The 16,630-nt window shown below is 40.6% G+C and overlaps 1 protein-coding gene across 3 annotated transcripts in view; it reads right to left on the bottom strand.

The window, feature by feature from the left end:
- Positions 1–16,630, bottom strand: part of CCDC102B (coiled-coil domain containing 102B) — a 76,745-nt gene that overhangs the window by 46,911 nt on the left and 13,204 nt on the right. For all 3 annotated transcript variants that reach the window (XR_014529480.1, XM_083518739.1, XM_083518738.1), the window contains exons 3-5: positions 16,387–16,604; positions 14,459–14,567; positions 5,825–5,941 (exon numbers count right to left, since the gene is read on the bottom strand). Coding sequence is in view for 2 of the 3 variants with exons in the window: in XM_083518739.1 (XP_083374865.1) it covers positions 5,825–5,941; positions 14,459–14,567; positions 16,387–16,604 (444 nt within the window). In the remaining variant the exon portion in view is untranslated. The remainder of the gene's footprint in view (positions 1–5,824; positions 5,942–14,458; positions 14,568–16,386; positions 16,605–16,630) is intronic.

Genomic DNA, 16,630 nt, shown 5'->3' with positions numbered 1-16,630 from the left:
GAAACGTCGCCTAGACACCCCAACTTTTACACGGGAAGACACCCGAGGACACCAAAACCTGCATTCCTGTACCCGTGAAAATCTACGAAAACAAATATATATATATATATATATCCCTGCCTTTCCAATTTATTTTTAGATGAAGACTAGTATGGTGGCAAAGAGTAACCATTTAAAAAACAACAACCTATTGCTCACTAGTTATGGATAGTTGAAGACATCGATGGAGATGTTAGGAAACAAGGTAGGAAATGAAAAACAGTCTTGTCAACTGATTAGTCCATGTGATCTATGGATCCTTTGAAAATATAAGTACTGCAACATGAGGAGTACTTAGTTGAAGCTTCTCACACCTTAAAAACATTGCAGAGGGACATTGCAGCTAGTGATGGACAACTGCCATTTTAGATTTTCCTCATTTTCTCATTTTTCCAATCTCATTTTTTGCAACACTTTATAATTTTTTTTTCCCTTAAAGTCCTTATGGAAATTCACCAGCATTTCATCTAATATATTCATTTTTATGCAATGTTACCTAATGCACATATTTTTACAAGCAATGTCCCCATTTTCTGTGTTATTTTCACTAATATATATGTGTTTTGTGCATATTTTGGGGTTGGAGAACTGAATTGCATAATTTGGAGAAGTGTGAATTTTGAAGGCTAATGATTGAAGCTGGAAGACTGCTTTTCATAAAAAGCAAACAGAACTAGCAGACAAATGTTACCAACATCTGCTGTAGAATGCTTAGTTCGGTCCTCAATTGCCATCCTAAGCAATTCATCTTTCTGCAATGCTGACTAATCAATGTAATGTTTATTCTTCACTGGATTCAGGAAAGGAAAGAAAGCACCCAAGAGTGAATTCCAGCCAAACTATTAGGCAGGTAGGACTGCCTGACGCAGATATGAGGTAAAAAGGCAAGTATATTTATCCTAGACATCTGAGAAATTTCAGTTCACATATCCAAAAAAATTACTTGAATAAAAAGATTTTTTTTCTATTAAATGGATTTTTTTTTCTATTAAATGGATTGCTTTTCTTCAGTTTGAAGACTGCATTGCAATAAAGTAAATACCTAAAATAATGTGGGGACTATATCTTTGTGTAGTCCCCACAGAACAAAACACACAGAAAACACAAAGACTGGCCTAGTATTTGTGTGCAAGCTTTGATATGATACAGAACTCTTTTGAAGGCTATATATTTGGGAACATTTCAAAATGTTCCAAAGACATGTTCTACTTATCCAGGCTTCTTCAACCTTAGCCCTCCAGATGTTTTTGGCCTACGACTCCCATGATCCCTAGCTAGCAGGACCAGTGGTCAGGGATGATGAGAATTGTAATCTTAAAACATCTGGAGGGCCGAGGATAAGGAAGCCTGTACTTATCTATTACATTAAGGCTTTTCTTCATTTTTTGATTGGAGAGAGGACATTTTACTTATTACTGTAGCTGAGGCATGGTTCTTCAGACTGTAAAACGATGCCTGCTAATAATAATTTAATAGAACTGTTGTGATTAATACGCAGTAGCTTGCTTACCTTTTTATATTTCCAAGTACTTTACCCCCAGGCAAGCTCACTCCTAATATCTGAGGGGAATAATGCCTTGGGGGAGTGGGGAGAGACTAAGATTTCATTCAGAAGTGGGGAATATTGTATTAGCATCTTCATCTTGCTTTCATTTCAAACTGCAGTAGCGGTTGCTTTCTGGAACTATGGCTTTCTGACCAATATACTAGCACATCATGCTAAATTTCAGTCACACCCGTGAGTGTGCTGTGACACACAACAAATGTCATTGGGCGATGTCGCTACTCTCTCATCCTTTCCATATGTGTGTGCTTCTTTTCCCTGTATGCTTTCTTCCATAAAATAGGCAGGAAAGAACTGTATGCTGGTCTACTCCCCCTAATTTTGTCACTTTACCCCTGCGGTTTTCTGGGTTAATGGATTTGCAAATGATTTTTTTTCCCTGGAAGCAATTAACACGGAAATGATCTCTCAACTTCCTCTAGATTCCCAGAAGTGAGATTTACATTGTGTGAAAGCTCAAATATAATGTGGAAATTAAGAGTTAGGGCAGGCACCCCAAACTTGGCCCGCCAGATGTTTTGGGACTACAACTCCCATCATCCCTAGCTAACAGGACCAGTGGTCAGGGATGATGGGAATTGTAGTCCTAAAAACATCTCGAGGGCAGAGTTTGGGGATGCCCCAAATAAATAGCTGTGTGAACACAACCTAGGAACAGAAGGTGGTGGGAGAAACATAGGAAACTGCCTCTTAGTGATTCCAGTTACAGATAGGTAGCCGTGTTGGTCTGCCATAGTCAAAATAATAAAAAAAATTTCCTTCCAGTAGCACCTTAAAGACCTTAAAGACCAACTAAGTTAGTTCTTGGTATGAGCTTTCGTGTGCATGCACACTTCTTCAGATACACAGAAGAAGAAGTGTATCTGAAGAAGTGTGCATGCTCACGAAAGCTCATACCAAGAACTAACTTAGTTGGTCTTTAAGGTGCTACTGGAAGGAATTTTTTTATTTTGCCTCTTAGTGAGTTTGACTATTGGTTCATCTAGCTCAGTAATGCCTACCTTGATTGTCAATGGCTCTCCAAAGTTTTAGACTGGGGCCCCTCTCAGCTCTGCCTGAAGTTGCCTAGAACCCTCTTGCAAACAAAGCAGATGCTCTATCACTGAGTTATGACCATTCCCCAAAGGAAAGGCTCCATTCTCCTCATCCCTGTGACCCTTTTGTTCTATAACTGTTTCTTGCTTTATACATAATTAAGGCAGTTTTTAAACAAATGACTCTGCAATTGTCATGCATGCTTTGAACCATAACCACTTGTGGGAACAATTCTCTTATTGTGTGTGTGTGTGTGTGTGTGTGTGTGTATTCTTTTTACTACTTTGCATCATACAGAAACCTATTCACAGCAGAGGAGGTTAGTTATTATCAATTTACTATGTTTCTGGGGGAAAATTAACTCTGATAATCTCTACTGAAAAGTCCATTTTTAACGCTCACCCTCTTTTTCTTCATAAACAAGCAACCCAAAAATGACCTAAAGACTTCCTACACCAGGAGGTCATGAATCCTTGTTAAAGACAACAGAGCGGTGCCTCAGGCTATCCTGAACAACTACTGGCAAAACAGCTGTTTTAAATTTAAAGAGCTCAACAAGGACAAAATAAAATCAATACAAGACTATTAGTGTTCAAAAGAGCTATGCTACAATTGCACAGGTTTTAAATGAGAGCAGAGCAGTCATATATGGTTTGCAGTTTGAAACAATAGTTTCTGAGGTATCCTGACTATACATTGACGACAGGTTGCATAGAGCAAATGACATCCAGAGAGTATTTTAATACCATTATGCCCTTGATAAGCAGATCAGATCATGCACACTACTCATTTTATCTCATGTTTTGTCTCCCTTAAGACTTTTCCACCAGCCTATTACCAGTTTCCCATTTCCAGGTTCATAAACATGCAAGCAAGCTTTTGGCAGTAAACTAATACAATGGTTTCATCATGTTAAAATGTCTGAAAACAGCTGTTGTTGAAAATATACTGTCTGGGATGCCCAGTTGCGATCCTGTAAATCAGGCATGCCCAACAGGTAGATCGCAATCTACTGGCAGATCGCGGGGTGCTCCTCGTAGATCTCTGGCCCCTCAGCGATCTCCCCCTCCCAAATAAAGCTCGACAAATTTGGTCTGACAATGGGTAGATCACTGCCAGTTGTTTTTTTTTATACTGTGCGTAGATCATAGTCTATTGGGAGCTGGACGTCCCTGCTGTAAATGAATGCTACTATTTCATTGTAGGCTCCAGCTTACAGAAGGGCAAAGTCTTACCTATTATCCCATCCCTACTGAACTAGACACCAACTCCCATGCTGCTTCAAATGCTATCCCATTCTTGTTCAGAAAGTACAAGTGATCTACAGGGAGGACTGGCAAAAAAGCACCTTTCTTCAGAAACTGTTTTCTGTGGCAACAGTGAGAGTTTTTTCTGTCTTTCCCTTTCTCCATGCAGCAGTGCAGAGGGTGTAATTTTCCATCAGGATCAGTTGGAGGCAAGGGAAACATATTAAACCTCCCTTTTCTCCATACTGTCATCCTGATGAAAATCACGCCTTGCTGCCTCCCTGTGTAGAGTTTATACACAGTGTGCTGTGGTTGGGTGCTTTTTCACATTAGTGAAAAAGTGAGGGAGAGGAAACACTTTTAAATTTTCTATGAAGATACGCTAGAGAGAGATAAGGATTTGTGGCAAAAGATATTACCATATTTTGGGGGGTGGCGGGCCAGAGTTGTCCAGCTTTTTTTAGGGGGGTGCTAGAAAATGCACGTATCGCAAAAGCCACCTATCCATGTATAAGATGAGCCCAAATTTTTAACATACCATAGTTTTTAAGTAAGAAAGCATAATGTTATACATGGAAAAGTACGGTAAATTTGTCTTTTAGAAATTCCATAGTGGAAACTGTATCTTTAATGATTAGGAGACCATGGTGTCCTAAATGACAAACATTTCAATAACATGCTTGTGCAGAACTCTATTTTGAAGGGGGGGGGACATTTTCTATATGAGTGTATTCAAGAACTCACACCTAATCTTAATCTCACAAAACTAAGAGTCCTACCTGAACTTCTCTACTCTCAAATAGTCATTTTAAAGTTTACACAAAGAAACTAAGGAGGGAAAATTGGTCTCTCAAATTGATTCAGCCAAAGAACTTGTACATGGCCCTTCAGTCATGTATATATAAATCATTCTCCACTCTACCTTTTTAAAACCCCTTTTGTAGCAAACTATTCAAAGACGCGGGTGGCGCTGTGGGTAAAACCTCAGTGCCTAGGGCTTGCCGATCGTAAGGTCGGCGGTTCGAATCCCCGTGGCGGGGTGAGCTCCCGTCTTTCGGTCCCAGCTCCTGCCCACCTAGCAGTTCGAAAGCACCCTTAAGTGCAAGTAGATAAATAGGTACCGCTTTATAGCGGGAAGGTAAACGGCGTTTCCGTGTGCGGCACTGGTGCTGGCTCGCCAGCTGCAGCTTCGTCACACTGGCCACGTGACCCGGAAGTGTCTTCGGACAGCGCTGGCTCCCGGCCTCTTAAGTGAGATGAGCACGCAACCCTAGAGTCGGACACGACTGGCCCGTATGGGCAGGGGTACCTTTACCTTTACCTTTATTCAAAGACAGAATTTGTCGTTCTCCTTTCCCTCCCTTAATATACTGTATTTTTTGCTGTATAAGACTCACTTTTTCCCTCCTAAAAAGTAAGGGGAAATGTGTGTGCGTCTTATGGAGCGAATGCAGGCTGCGCAGCTATCGCAGAAGCCAGAACAGCAAGAGGGATTGCTGCTTTCACTGCGCAGCGATCCCTCTTGCTGTTCTGGCTTCTGAGATTCAGAATATTTTTTTCTTGTTTTCCTCCTCCAAAAACTAGGTGTGTCTTGTGGTCTGGTGCATCTTATAGAGCGAAAAATACGGTAAACATTTATTCTAACTCTTCATTTTCTCCAGATTCCCAAAGACCAAACTAACTGAATTTATGAAAATGGTTTTTAAAAACTATTCAACCAATAGTTTTCCAACCAAGATGTACTGAATGTGCTCTTCCAATATGCTTTTTCAGACTCCTAATAGACTCCCATAGAAACCTTCACCCCTGATATAAATACTACTTACATCCAGGGTACCATGTGTTCTGCATATATTTAGGAAAGCATATTTAACATAATTCTAAAGGATCTATAAACTTTTGTTGTGTAAACACACACTTCAGAAATATCTAAACATACCTCTGCTTGTAAGTCCCAGATCTTCATAGTGTTATGAGATTTGGGTCCAGGGTCTTCCTCTAAACTTTCTGTGATTCTTGTTACTTCAGTCTGATGTACATCATTATGTATCCCAAACTGAAAAATAGAAGAAATGAAAAATATCATCTGCAAGCATCATCTGAACGATAGTCTCTAGATGGCCTAATACAGGGGTAAGGAAACAATTTTTTAGCCCTGAAGAGCACATTCTCTTATAGGCAAAAACAGGTTTGCTACATCTCAGTGGTAAACAGGTCCAGATGCAAAAGTAAACAGAGCAATGGCTGTGATGCTCACCTTTGCCCAGTAATTAAATTCCAGCCCTATAAAAGCCAGAGGTTTTAGGCACACCCCCCCCACACACACACACATTCTCTGTACTCCTCCCTGACAAGCAAGCAAGAGGCACAGTCACAATTCAAGAACACATTTCAGCCAGGCAAAATCATTCAAGGAGGATGTAGCCAATAGGTAAGCATATGGTCAGGAGAGAATCGCTAGGATGAAAGAGAGAGGCCTGGAGGACCAACTTTGTTCCTGTGCCTGAGGTTACTCACCCCTGGCTTAAAACATAAAAATATGCTGCTAAATAAACTCACTGGATTGTGACTCTTTATCTTAGCACATGAGCGGGATGATTAGGGAAACAGAAAGGAATGCAACATCACGCTAAGGAGATTGCTCCATCAGCACATGTCTTTCTGCTTGCCTAGTGGAACGATCTCCCCTCTCTTCACCCTGTGCTCTGTTCTGGGGGGTTGTGCCCACTCTCCCAACCTGACCTGTGAAATTATGTGGGGAGGAGGTGAGAGAAGAGGGAAGTCCCATTGTGCTAGCGGGAGTTCTTATGGTGCCTTCTGTAGCACAACAGCTTAGTTGAATCCTGCTCAAAGGCTCTAGCTCCTTCCCTGCATTGCATCTGTCGTCACCCTCCATAACCTGGAGCCTGAATTTCTGAAGGTGGAAGACACTATGAACATGAGGAGGTTTAAAACCTTGTTTTCCAGGGTTTTAAAACACACAAGGAGCTCTCACAAGTGTAGAACACTTAAATTCATACCACCACTGCAAAGCTTAGCATAGGCAAACAGAAAACTCCAATTGTTATAGGCAATTATAGGCTGAAATTGTCACAAGGAATCACCCATTCCAATGTCACAGTTCAGCATAAACCAACACTACAACAGAGACAAAGAGAAAATAATGAGTATTTTTTCAAGCACAATTTTATGGAAGGAATGATGATTTGCTGGGCCCATTCTTCTGTTTTGCCTCATTGACTCACAATAGCAAAATCCACATTGATTTTAATGGATGTGGATGGCCCCCTTTGAAAAGAACAGATTGGGAAAGCCAATCAAAAGTGCCAGGAGTGAAACTACTGTATTTTATTGCAAAATACAACATAAGAACAGATGTCAAATGCTTCAATTTGGGGCCTGGCTGTCTAAGATGGGCCAGTATAAAGTATTAGTCCAGAAATGCACTTAGCAATGAAAGAATGAAGTTCCAAAATCCTCTTATCAGTACTGGATTCTTTGTTGTAAAAACTTGTAAAATCAGTGTATTTTTAAATATATATATTTATTTTTATAAGCTTTTAGCTTGCTTTGTAAACAAGATTTGCTTCTCAAAGTGGCTCGAGGCCATGTGCAAATAGAAATCCATAACATCTAACGGTAAAACTAGTTAAAACCATTAAAATATCCAATTCCACCTCAGGAAGATACACGCCAGCATACCAGCAAAGTAACCCACCCAGCTCCAAAAAACAGCATCCAATACCTTAGACTGAGCTCCAAAGGCCATGGTGAAAAGTGGAATCTTTAAGACTCTTTTAAATTTAACAAGGGAGGGGCTTGCCTGAGCTCACATGGAATCAGATTCCATAATTGGAGAGTCAATTCGAGAGTTTAAGTGGGTGAATATTTTTACTTTTCACTCTCTCTTTTTTGGACTGCATAAATACCTGGGTTAGATTAACCATTAAGCAAAATAAGCACATGCTTAGAGCATCAAAGGAAGGTAGGCACCAGAGAAATTTTCCATTGCCAGATTTTTAACGTTAATGGTCACTTTGCTGGTTTAGGAAGCATTGTATACATGATGATTGCAATAACAATCCATATCTATCCTGTCATTTGCCGTGAACATTTCTTATTTTTGATGTGTCTACTGCCAAAATAGCTTTGATCCAATCTGAGGAAATAACGATGTAGCAACAATGTATACACACCCTTAGTCTGTAATCTTGTGTGCACTGACTAAGCCTCATTGAACTTCCAATTGAAGCAAATTCAGGATCAGGCCAATAGGGTGTTACTTCTATGTGATGGAAAGATACTGTGAACATACCCGGGAACTGATTTAGTGGGGGTCATGTTATATATGTTATCAGGGATTTCTCATTCCATTCTACTATAATAAAGTTTTTCCACATAGTGAAGAAAAGAATTTCCATCACAGGAAAGCAAAATCCACAATCCAGTGTATCGCCTTGCTTCATCTAGATTGCTTTTGAGAACTTTGCGAATTTAGATTCCACAACTAGGCAGGGAAAGCTGGAGCCCCTGATGTTCATTCCAAATGGGATTTTTAAAGACTCATTAGCATGCTTTTCTAGTAGTTGATTGGATTATGACAGAAGAAACCAGCAGGGGTGGCAGTGGTAATAGATTATACAAACTGTGTTCAAAACCCTATGTAAATGGCAAAAATTGTTTTAGGCAAAGGGATTATAGCAATTATTTCTTCTAATTTAATTTGAAGTCTCCAAAGGGCAGCTGCTTTGGGGCATTCTGAACCAGAAGATCTGACGTAAAAACACGAGCTTTCATCTCTTAATTTGCCTCAATGACATCCTAACTTTGCAGGAAGCAGAAAGAGTCTTTGCTAATTCCCACATGTGTTTCAAGGTTTCACAACAGATATTTGGTTTACATTTCAAAGGATGGTACCGTGCTTCCATCAAACACAACGTTTTAATGGTACTTGAAACCGCATTGTATTACTGCTGTTCGTTGCCCCTTTGCTGCAAAGGATGTGAATGTGACAGCGGGGTATGCTTGGTCTTCATGATTTGAAGTTGAGTTTGCTTGTTTATTATTTAAAGGAAGCAACACTTCACTACAATCTTCTTCCTAACATATGGAGCTTTGACAGTCATTAGGGAGATTGGTCTGACTCTTGCAAATCTTTCCTCCTATCCAACAGCTGGTGAAAGTACTTTCCTCCCCCCCCCCTACACACACACTTATTCTGGGCAACAAACGTCCATGTGGAAAAAAGGGTGACAATCTTGAAGTCAGCAGAAATCTAACTTGCAGCTGAGCAAGAATTCTAACAAAGAACAAGCAGGTGGAGGAAAAACTAGGGTGTTTCTGAGCTGCAGATACATAAAAAACACAGGAAAGATTATGGAGGTGTTTGATATTCCCTGGAGAAATTGCCCTTGTCTTATTGAAACAATTGTTGTTTTTTACAACAACCCCTCAACCAGAGTCTTGGGAACATGCAGATTGCCCATTGGGGTGGACCTGCTACACTAGGTTGCTGGAAGATGAGTTGGTGATGCTTATGAGAGGGAAAGAGGTGACAAGGTGGTTGGGTCAGCACAGTGCAAACACATCAGCAGGAGCGGCATATTGGTTCTGCTGGTGCATTTTCACAACACAGACCTCCCTGCCACATCACCCCTCTTCCTCTCCTCCTCCCCCATAAGCATCAGTGATCCACCAGCCTGGAAGCTAGCATGGCACCACCTCACCCCCTCCCAGTAAGCAGCAGTAACTCACCTGCTGGGAGGACAGGTAAACACCTCTGCCAGATAATACCTTGTGTTACTGCTCAGCCTTCTTCAATCTGGTGCCCTCCAGATTTCTTGGACAACTCCCATAAGCCCCAGCCAGTGTGACCAAGGATTAAAAAGGATGAGAGTCATAGTCCAAAACATCTGAAGGCTACCTGATTTGAAGATGACACTTTGATGGAAATTGGTGTCAATTCCACCCCATTTTTTTGCACAGTTCTTAAAGGAACAGGAACCTTGCCCACTTTGGCATTTGGCCGCACTAATGATTGGCTGGCAAGCCAGGCAAACACATTCATTTCCTGCCCCCTTTTTTGCGACAGAAAAAGCCACTGTAAAGAGGCATGGTGTATTGGAAAAACATTTTCAGCAAACATCCTTCAGGGGGAAAAACATCAAATGTCAAGTGTGAATGAATTTATCTTTATGAAGAAGATAGAGTTTAACCCTTTTACGTTTCTGTTGCTGTTACTATTATTAAACAATCTAAATTACATGATTATTATTATTTTTAAAAAATGGGTTGTTATCTAATGATAGGTCTACTCAAAATAGACATTAAGTTAATGGATATGACTAATTTAGGGCTATTAATTTTAATGGGTCAACTCTGAGGATAACCTTAAGCACAGATCATGTATTACCCACATATCTCATGGTCACATCTATATCTACCAAGCTGGAAAGAGGTTTCCTCTCTCCTCTTTTAATTTTGCAGAGGAGGAAGCATATAGGTTTTCCATACAATCGCCAGCATACAGCTCCATAAAACATAAAGGCTGAACTAAATCAAGTTGTGCTTTAAATAAGACACAGAGAAAAGATGCTTGAATGAGTCTCTTCCATGCCCTTCTTTTGTTTCAAAGTTGATACAGTTCTGTTTACATTCTAACTTGTTTGATTTTTTTAAAATAAAAGAAATACATAGTTTCAGGAGCTGTATGGAAGAACAAATCTAACTTCTCTTCTTTCTACATACTTAATTAAGCAGGTGTGGATGTATGTTTACATTTGCAGCAGGTGTGGGTACTTATCTGAACACTGTACACAGAATTTCAATGCATGATTGTAGGGTTGTATGTTTACATTCTATTTGCCAAGTGGAGGAGAAAACTGCTTTTAAATTATCACATTACGAAACAGCCAAGGCTTCAAGATGGTGGACCTTTTGCACCCCCTATTGATTCAGTTTCATTCCTTAGTTTCTCAGCTTCAGGAGTTAGCAAGCCCGATTTGATGGCTTTCTAAAAAGTTCTATAATTCACACTGAAGCCTACTGCTGCTCATGGTAGTAAAATAATATTTAACGCAAGCATGGGGAAACTGTGGCCTTCCAAATGTTGATAGACTCCAAACTCCTACCATCAGCCCCATGGTCAGACTATGGTCAAGGGTCAGGGATTATGAAAGTTGTAGTCCAGCAGCACCCAAAGGCAGAAGTATAGGGCATGGTAGGGTAGAGATGCTAACCTGACCCCCTGGCAGGTGAATTACTATGATGGTGGGGTGAAACACTGGGAATAGTGGCACAGTGACAATGGACCAGCAAAAGTGCTGGATTTAACTGACTGGTGCATTTGCACTGTAGTGACCTTGTCCCCACCTCACCCATCCCCTGCTAGTGACCAGCAGTGGCTCATCTGCCAGGAGGTCAGGGAAGTGTCTGCAACTCACCCCACCCTCCACTACTGTCTGGAGGGTCACCAGTTCCCCACTCCTGCTTTTGTGTTAAGACTGAAGGGCCACAATCCAAAGTTCCATGTTAACCTTCTTACTGCATCTCTACCTGTTGCCTTGCCAGTTTCTGCAGAGGGGCACTCAGCTTTCTAGGTAAGCAGAGCATAAAGGGCTACAGTGGGTGGACATGATGCAAAAAAGGATAGGGCTTCTGTCCTGTCCATTTAAACTACAAACGCTACAATCATCTCTTTTACACAACTACCAAAGATGCAAGAACCTGCCCCTGGCAACCATTTTGCATCCGGCATCCCTAAGCAGGAAGGAAGGTGGGACTCCAGACACGCAAGAAGCTGCTATGTTCTTCCTGCTGCTTTTTGGGTGTCATCAGTGTAAGATTAAGCCGCCTGCCCCCACTACTTTAACTGTTCAAGCAGTTATCTCAGGCACTAAGGACTCTATTAATCTAGGTCAGCGTAACCAATGTCGTGCCGTCCTGATGTCTAACATTGGCCATGCTAGCTGAAGTTGATGTGAGTTGAACCCCAATAACAGTTTGAATACAGCACATTGGAAACTTCTGATCTAGGTAGACATATAAACTTGAAAATAAATAAATCTACAAAAACCATAATCTCTGAGAACAGGACAGAAAAGAAATACAGTGGAACCTCGGGTTGTGAACGTGATCCATGCGGGAGGCACATTCGCAACCCATAGCGCCATGTCTGCGCACACACAGGTCGCGATTCAGTGCTTCTGCGCATGTGCAAAGCGCAATTTAGCGCTTCTGCACATGCATGAGCGCTGAAACCCAGAAGTAACCCGTTCTGGTACTTCCGGGTTCGCATAACCTGTAGACAGCTGTTTATGTGGAATAAAATCTTCCATTAATCTACTGGCAGTGTTTCCATGCTCAAATTATACTTAGGTGCAATTTTTTTTATAAACTGGACCATTTTTTTATTGTGTTGGAAGCATCTCCAAAATCTCTTAACATTTTTCTTTACACTGGAATCACCCAATAATTTGATTCTCTCGTCATGTACTACGATGGAGACATACCCAGGTTGCTTCAAACATAATTTAAAAACCGATTTAACCTTTAACAAGCCATATTGATGTGGATCTTGAAGATGCAATATTCTTTTGGATAAAATGAAGCATCTGAAATCACCCTAAGGAAGCATTATGGTGATTTATAGTTGCACCATACATTTTACAAGCAATTTATCCTGCAGCTGAAAGACCTACTGAACACACATGTCGCATTTCAAAATAATTTCCATCCATCCTTCACATTGATTAAACAAAATCCAGATACACTCTTTCTGTTCAGTCTGATAATTTGCCTTAATTTACCTATGTAACCTAGCTATGTTTTCTATAAGATTAAGAGGAAAATTATTATGGAGAACATACTATATCATCCAGCAATGCAATTACATGTAAGTGCTAATACAAATAGCTATATATTCACATCACAAATACAGCCTTTCAAAAAAGAAAAGAAAAACCTAACATAAAGCAATTTTATAATGAGCAAATACATTTTCCTGGGAGGGGGAGAATTCATGCTATTGGCAAGAAAGCATTTGCAAGTCTATACTGCTCACCAGTGGTCAGTGAAGGAAGCTGCAAGTTTCTTGGACTAAAATAAACACTGTTCTTAATCATCACTTTCATAGGACTAGCAGAGGACAGACATATATTGCGAGAAGCAAAGCTACAGGGAACCAGGCAGAGGGCCTTCTCGGTAGTGGCGCCCACCCTGTGGAACGCCCTTCCAGCAGATGTCAAAACGATAAACAACTACCTGACATTCAGAAGACATCTTAAGGCAGCCCTGTTCAGGGAAGTTTTTAACGTGTGATATTTTACTGTATTTTTGGTTTTTATGGAAGCCGCCCAGAGTGACTGGGGAGGCCCAGCCAGATGGGCAGGGTATAAATAATAAATTATTATTATTATTATTATTATTATTATTATTATTATTATTATTATTATTATTATATCTGGGAACAGCATCTTATTTGCAGGTTAGTTTGTATAAGTTTGCAGCTTTCGATGGATGCTCACATTATTACTATTTTATATATGTACTGCCCTCTCCACCCTATTTCAGAAGGCACGTCAACTCAGACCTGAATTCTAATCAAGGATAATAATATTATAATGAGACTTAACATTGAATATTATGTTTTTATGACTACTAGAAGCTGTCCATTAAGTGCAGTGGGCCCAAGACTGTCTCCCAACTGAGATTAGACAGGCATTCCCCTTCATGCTCATGATTAAGGGCTTATTTCAAGGTAGTGTTCAGTTTTATGTTTATTGCTTTATTGTTTCCTTTTGTATGGTTTGTTTTGATGTCTACAGCTTAGAAGTGTGAACGATCAATCAGCATATAACTGTATTAAATAAATGATAGTATATATGAAGGTTTGAAACCGGAGCAAGTTCGCTGGAGAGGCTATATTTCTATAGCAAGATCCTGCTAATTATTTCATAGGTTCCGTTTTAGAGCATTAAAAAGTTCGTTGCCACTAGATTTTCATTATCATTTCATTTTCTATAGCACACAATCAATACACAATTTGCTAAAACTGACCTTCAGCAGGTGCATTAGGTATCATGTATGGAAGTGTAATCCATTTTACCTTAAAGTAGAACCCCATGGGATTGTTGTTGTTGTAGTAGTAGAGCAATATATGTACAGTAAAAAGCTGTGTTCAGATGATCATATCTTGGTTTATTACATTTATATCCCAGCTGTCTTCTGTAAGGGATCCCAATGCAGTGTACATACGGATCTGAGGCAGTAACTCTGACCTTCTAACTTTGACCCAGACACAGCTTCAGAAGGGTGGTGGACATGTGTTTTTTCAAACCACACCCTGGGAATAATTATTGGATTTTCCATGTTAAATCAGACAGAAGGTGGGTTGAAAGCAGGGTAGGGCCTAGTCATAGAAATGTAATAAAACATGGAAGATGTATTCATTTCTACTTCGGCATAACTCAGAATCTGCATCTTAAGTTTGTACGTATGGGAGAGCAAGAGAACAAAAGAGAAGAAATTTCATTTATTTTTCAGTTACCCATGGTAACTGCCTTTTGCAACATACCTGCTTTAGACTCTGCTGTTTGGACTTTCTTAGCTCCTCATATTTCCATTTCCACAGAATTTTTTCTGACTTCAGCTTCTCTATCTCTTTCTCCAGAGATAAGCGGATTCTGCAGTGTTACAAGAATGATAACAAACAATACTTTAAAATATTGCATGGGTTCCAGGACTATATTCTTCAAGATACGGAAGGGTTTTGTTGCAGTTCTTGTGGTAGGGAGAATGGCATTTTCAAAAGCAATGGGCAGCCCAATCCTGCATCCAGGTGAGCTAAAGCACGTGCAGTTTTAATCCTAGTGGCTGCTGTTGTTGAAACACACTAGAAGAAGACAAAGGGCTTCTCCACACTTCCACTTGTCCCAGGGGAGCCAACTTGGGCCACAGGATGCTTTCCAAGGTCTTGCGAGACCTCAAAAGTTGCATGGGGGCCCTGCAGTGTGGGTGCACCCACAACAATGGTAGGGTGCTCTGGCACCCAGAGCCCCCTATAGTTGGCACCCCTGTGCCTTCCAAGCAGTTTCCCACTTGTCCCGTGCCTTCTGGGCATGAGTCCATGTGGTTTTGCCTTTGCCATGCCACTTTCCCCTGGAATACCTGCTCTTTTGTGATAGAGGTCAGAACAAACCCAATCACCATTTGTTCTGATGCAACGCTAAAGATCAGATTTCCCCATGGGATACTGAATACAGTCGTACCTTGGTTTTCAAACAGCTGAGTTCTCAAACGTTTCGGCTCCCAAACGCCGCAAACCCGGAAGTGACTGTTCTGGTTTGCGAACTATTTTTGGAACCTGAACGCCCGACGGGGCTTCCGGTTGGCTGCAGGAGCTTCTTGCAGCCAATCAGAAGCCATGCTTTGGTTGCCGAATGTTTTGGAAGTGGAACAGGCTTCCAGAACGGATTCCATTCGACTTCCAGTGTATGACTGTACTTATTTACACATTACTCATGTGAAGGGGCAACATGGATACAAAGGAACTGCAGGGTTGCACAGTTCCTTGTAGCCTTTTTAGTGTTGAGAGATAACTTCTGAAGTGGGAAGCCATTTTTATCCATGCAAGCTCCCTGCATGTTTTAGAATCGAGAAGGAAGGATGCTTTAAAAACTTGTATCCATATCAGGGCACTGGATGAGATGACCATCAAGGTCCCCTCCAATGCTGTCATTCTTTCTGAATGGTATCGGCTGCCTGTTGGATGTTTTTAATGTAGAATGGTAGCTTTAGTTCCATGATAGTTTCAGTTACATAGATTCCATAGGTGTATTTCAGTGAACAGACAATTCTGAGACTTGGGTTCATCGCTCTGCCACTGTCAGCCTTCCACTAACTAGCAAGATAGGGGTGAAGCTGGAAATCATCACAGGACAGGATAACATGCCATATTGCTAATTTAATTTCATATGGTTGTGTGCAGGACCAAGCTGGTGAACAACTGTATGCAGGGACACTGTTGCTACACTCTTGAACTGGTTCTTAATATGATATTCTCTCTGGGTAAGAATGTCCTCTTGTTTGTGTCTCTCATCCTTGCACACTTTTGGTACTGAATAACTGAATAAATATTTGCCATCATTAGCAAGAGCTGCCAACAGTACATACCAGAATAAATCACACTCAACACCACTGCTCTGTCAATAGTAAGTTCTTAAAACACTGCACAGTGGAGCAGACAGTAGGATTTGTAAGAACATTTCATAAAGGCATGTTACTCTTTTTTCCGGTTGTTGACAGGCACCATCTCACAAAGTTAATAAGAAAGATAAATGGGGGAAATAAGAACTAGTCCCCAATGAATTTGGCATTGGAACTAGACTTTTCACTACCTGCAAAATACACTGTAATTCTATTCCAAAATTGGCCTGTTAGAGGTTTTTCTTGGAGAAAAATGTGGGGATTTTTTTAACAGAAGGAAATATGTTATTAACTTACTTTTGCTCCTTCTGCAAGATTTTCCTTGATTCATGAAGATGCAAATGCAACACAGAAATATGTACTACTTCATCGTCCTGAGATCTGGTTTCATTCTCTTTGCTTGTGTCAGGATTTTCCAGAAAAACTGATGTGTGTTTGCCTCTGGAATCAAGAATCTCCAAACTGATTATTTTATCTTGGTGGTCTCCTAAAGGGTTTTCAGTCGCATAAACTTCCTGAAATGAAAAAGTGGGTAAAAGAT

Source organism: Podarcis liolepis (assembly GCF_965112155.1).
Source record: "Podarcis liolepis genome assembly, chromosome: 8".
Lineage (NCBI taxonomy): Eukaryota > Metazoa > Chordata > Lepidosauria > Squamata > Lacertidae > Podarcis > Podarcis liolepis.
Note: the sequence above shows the minus strand (reverse complement) of the source record. Positions and strands in the feature narration are given on the sequence as shown.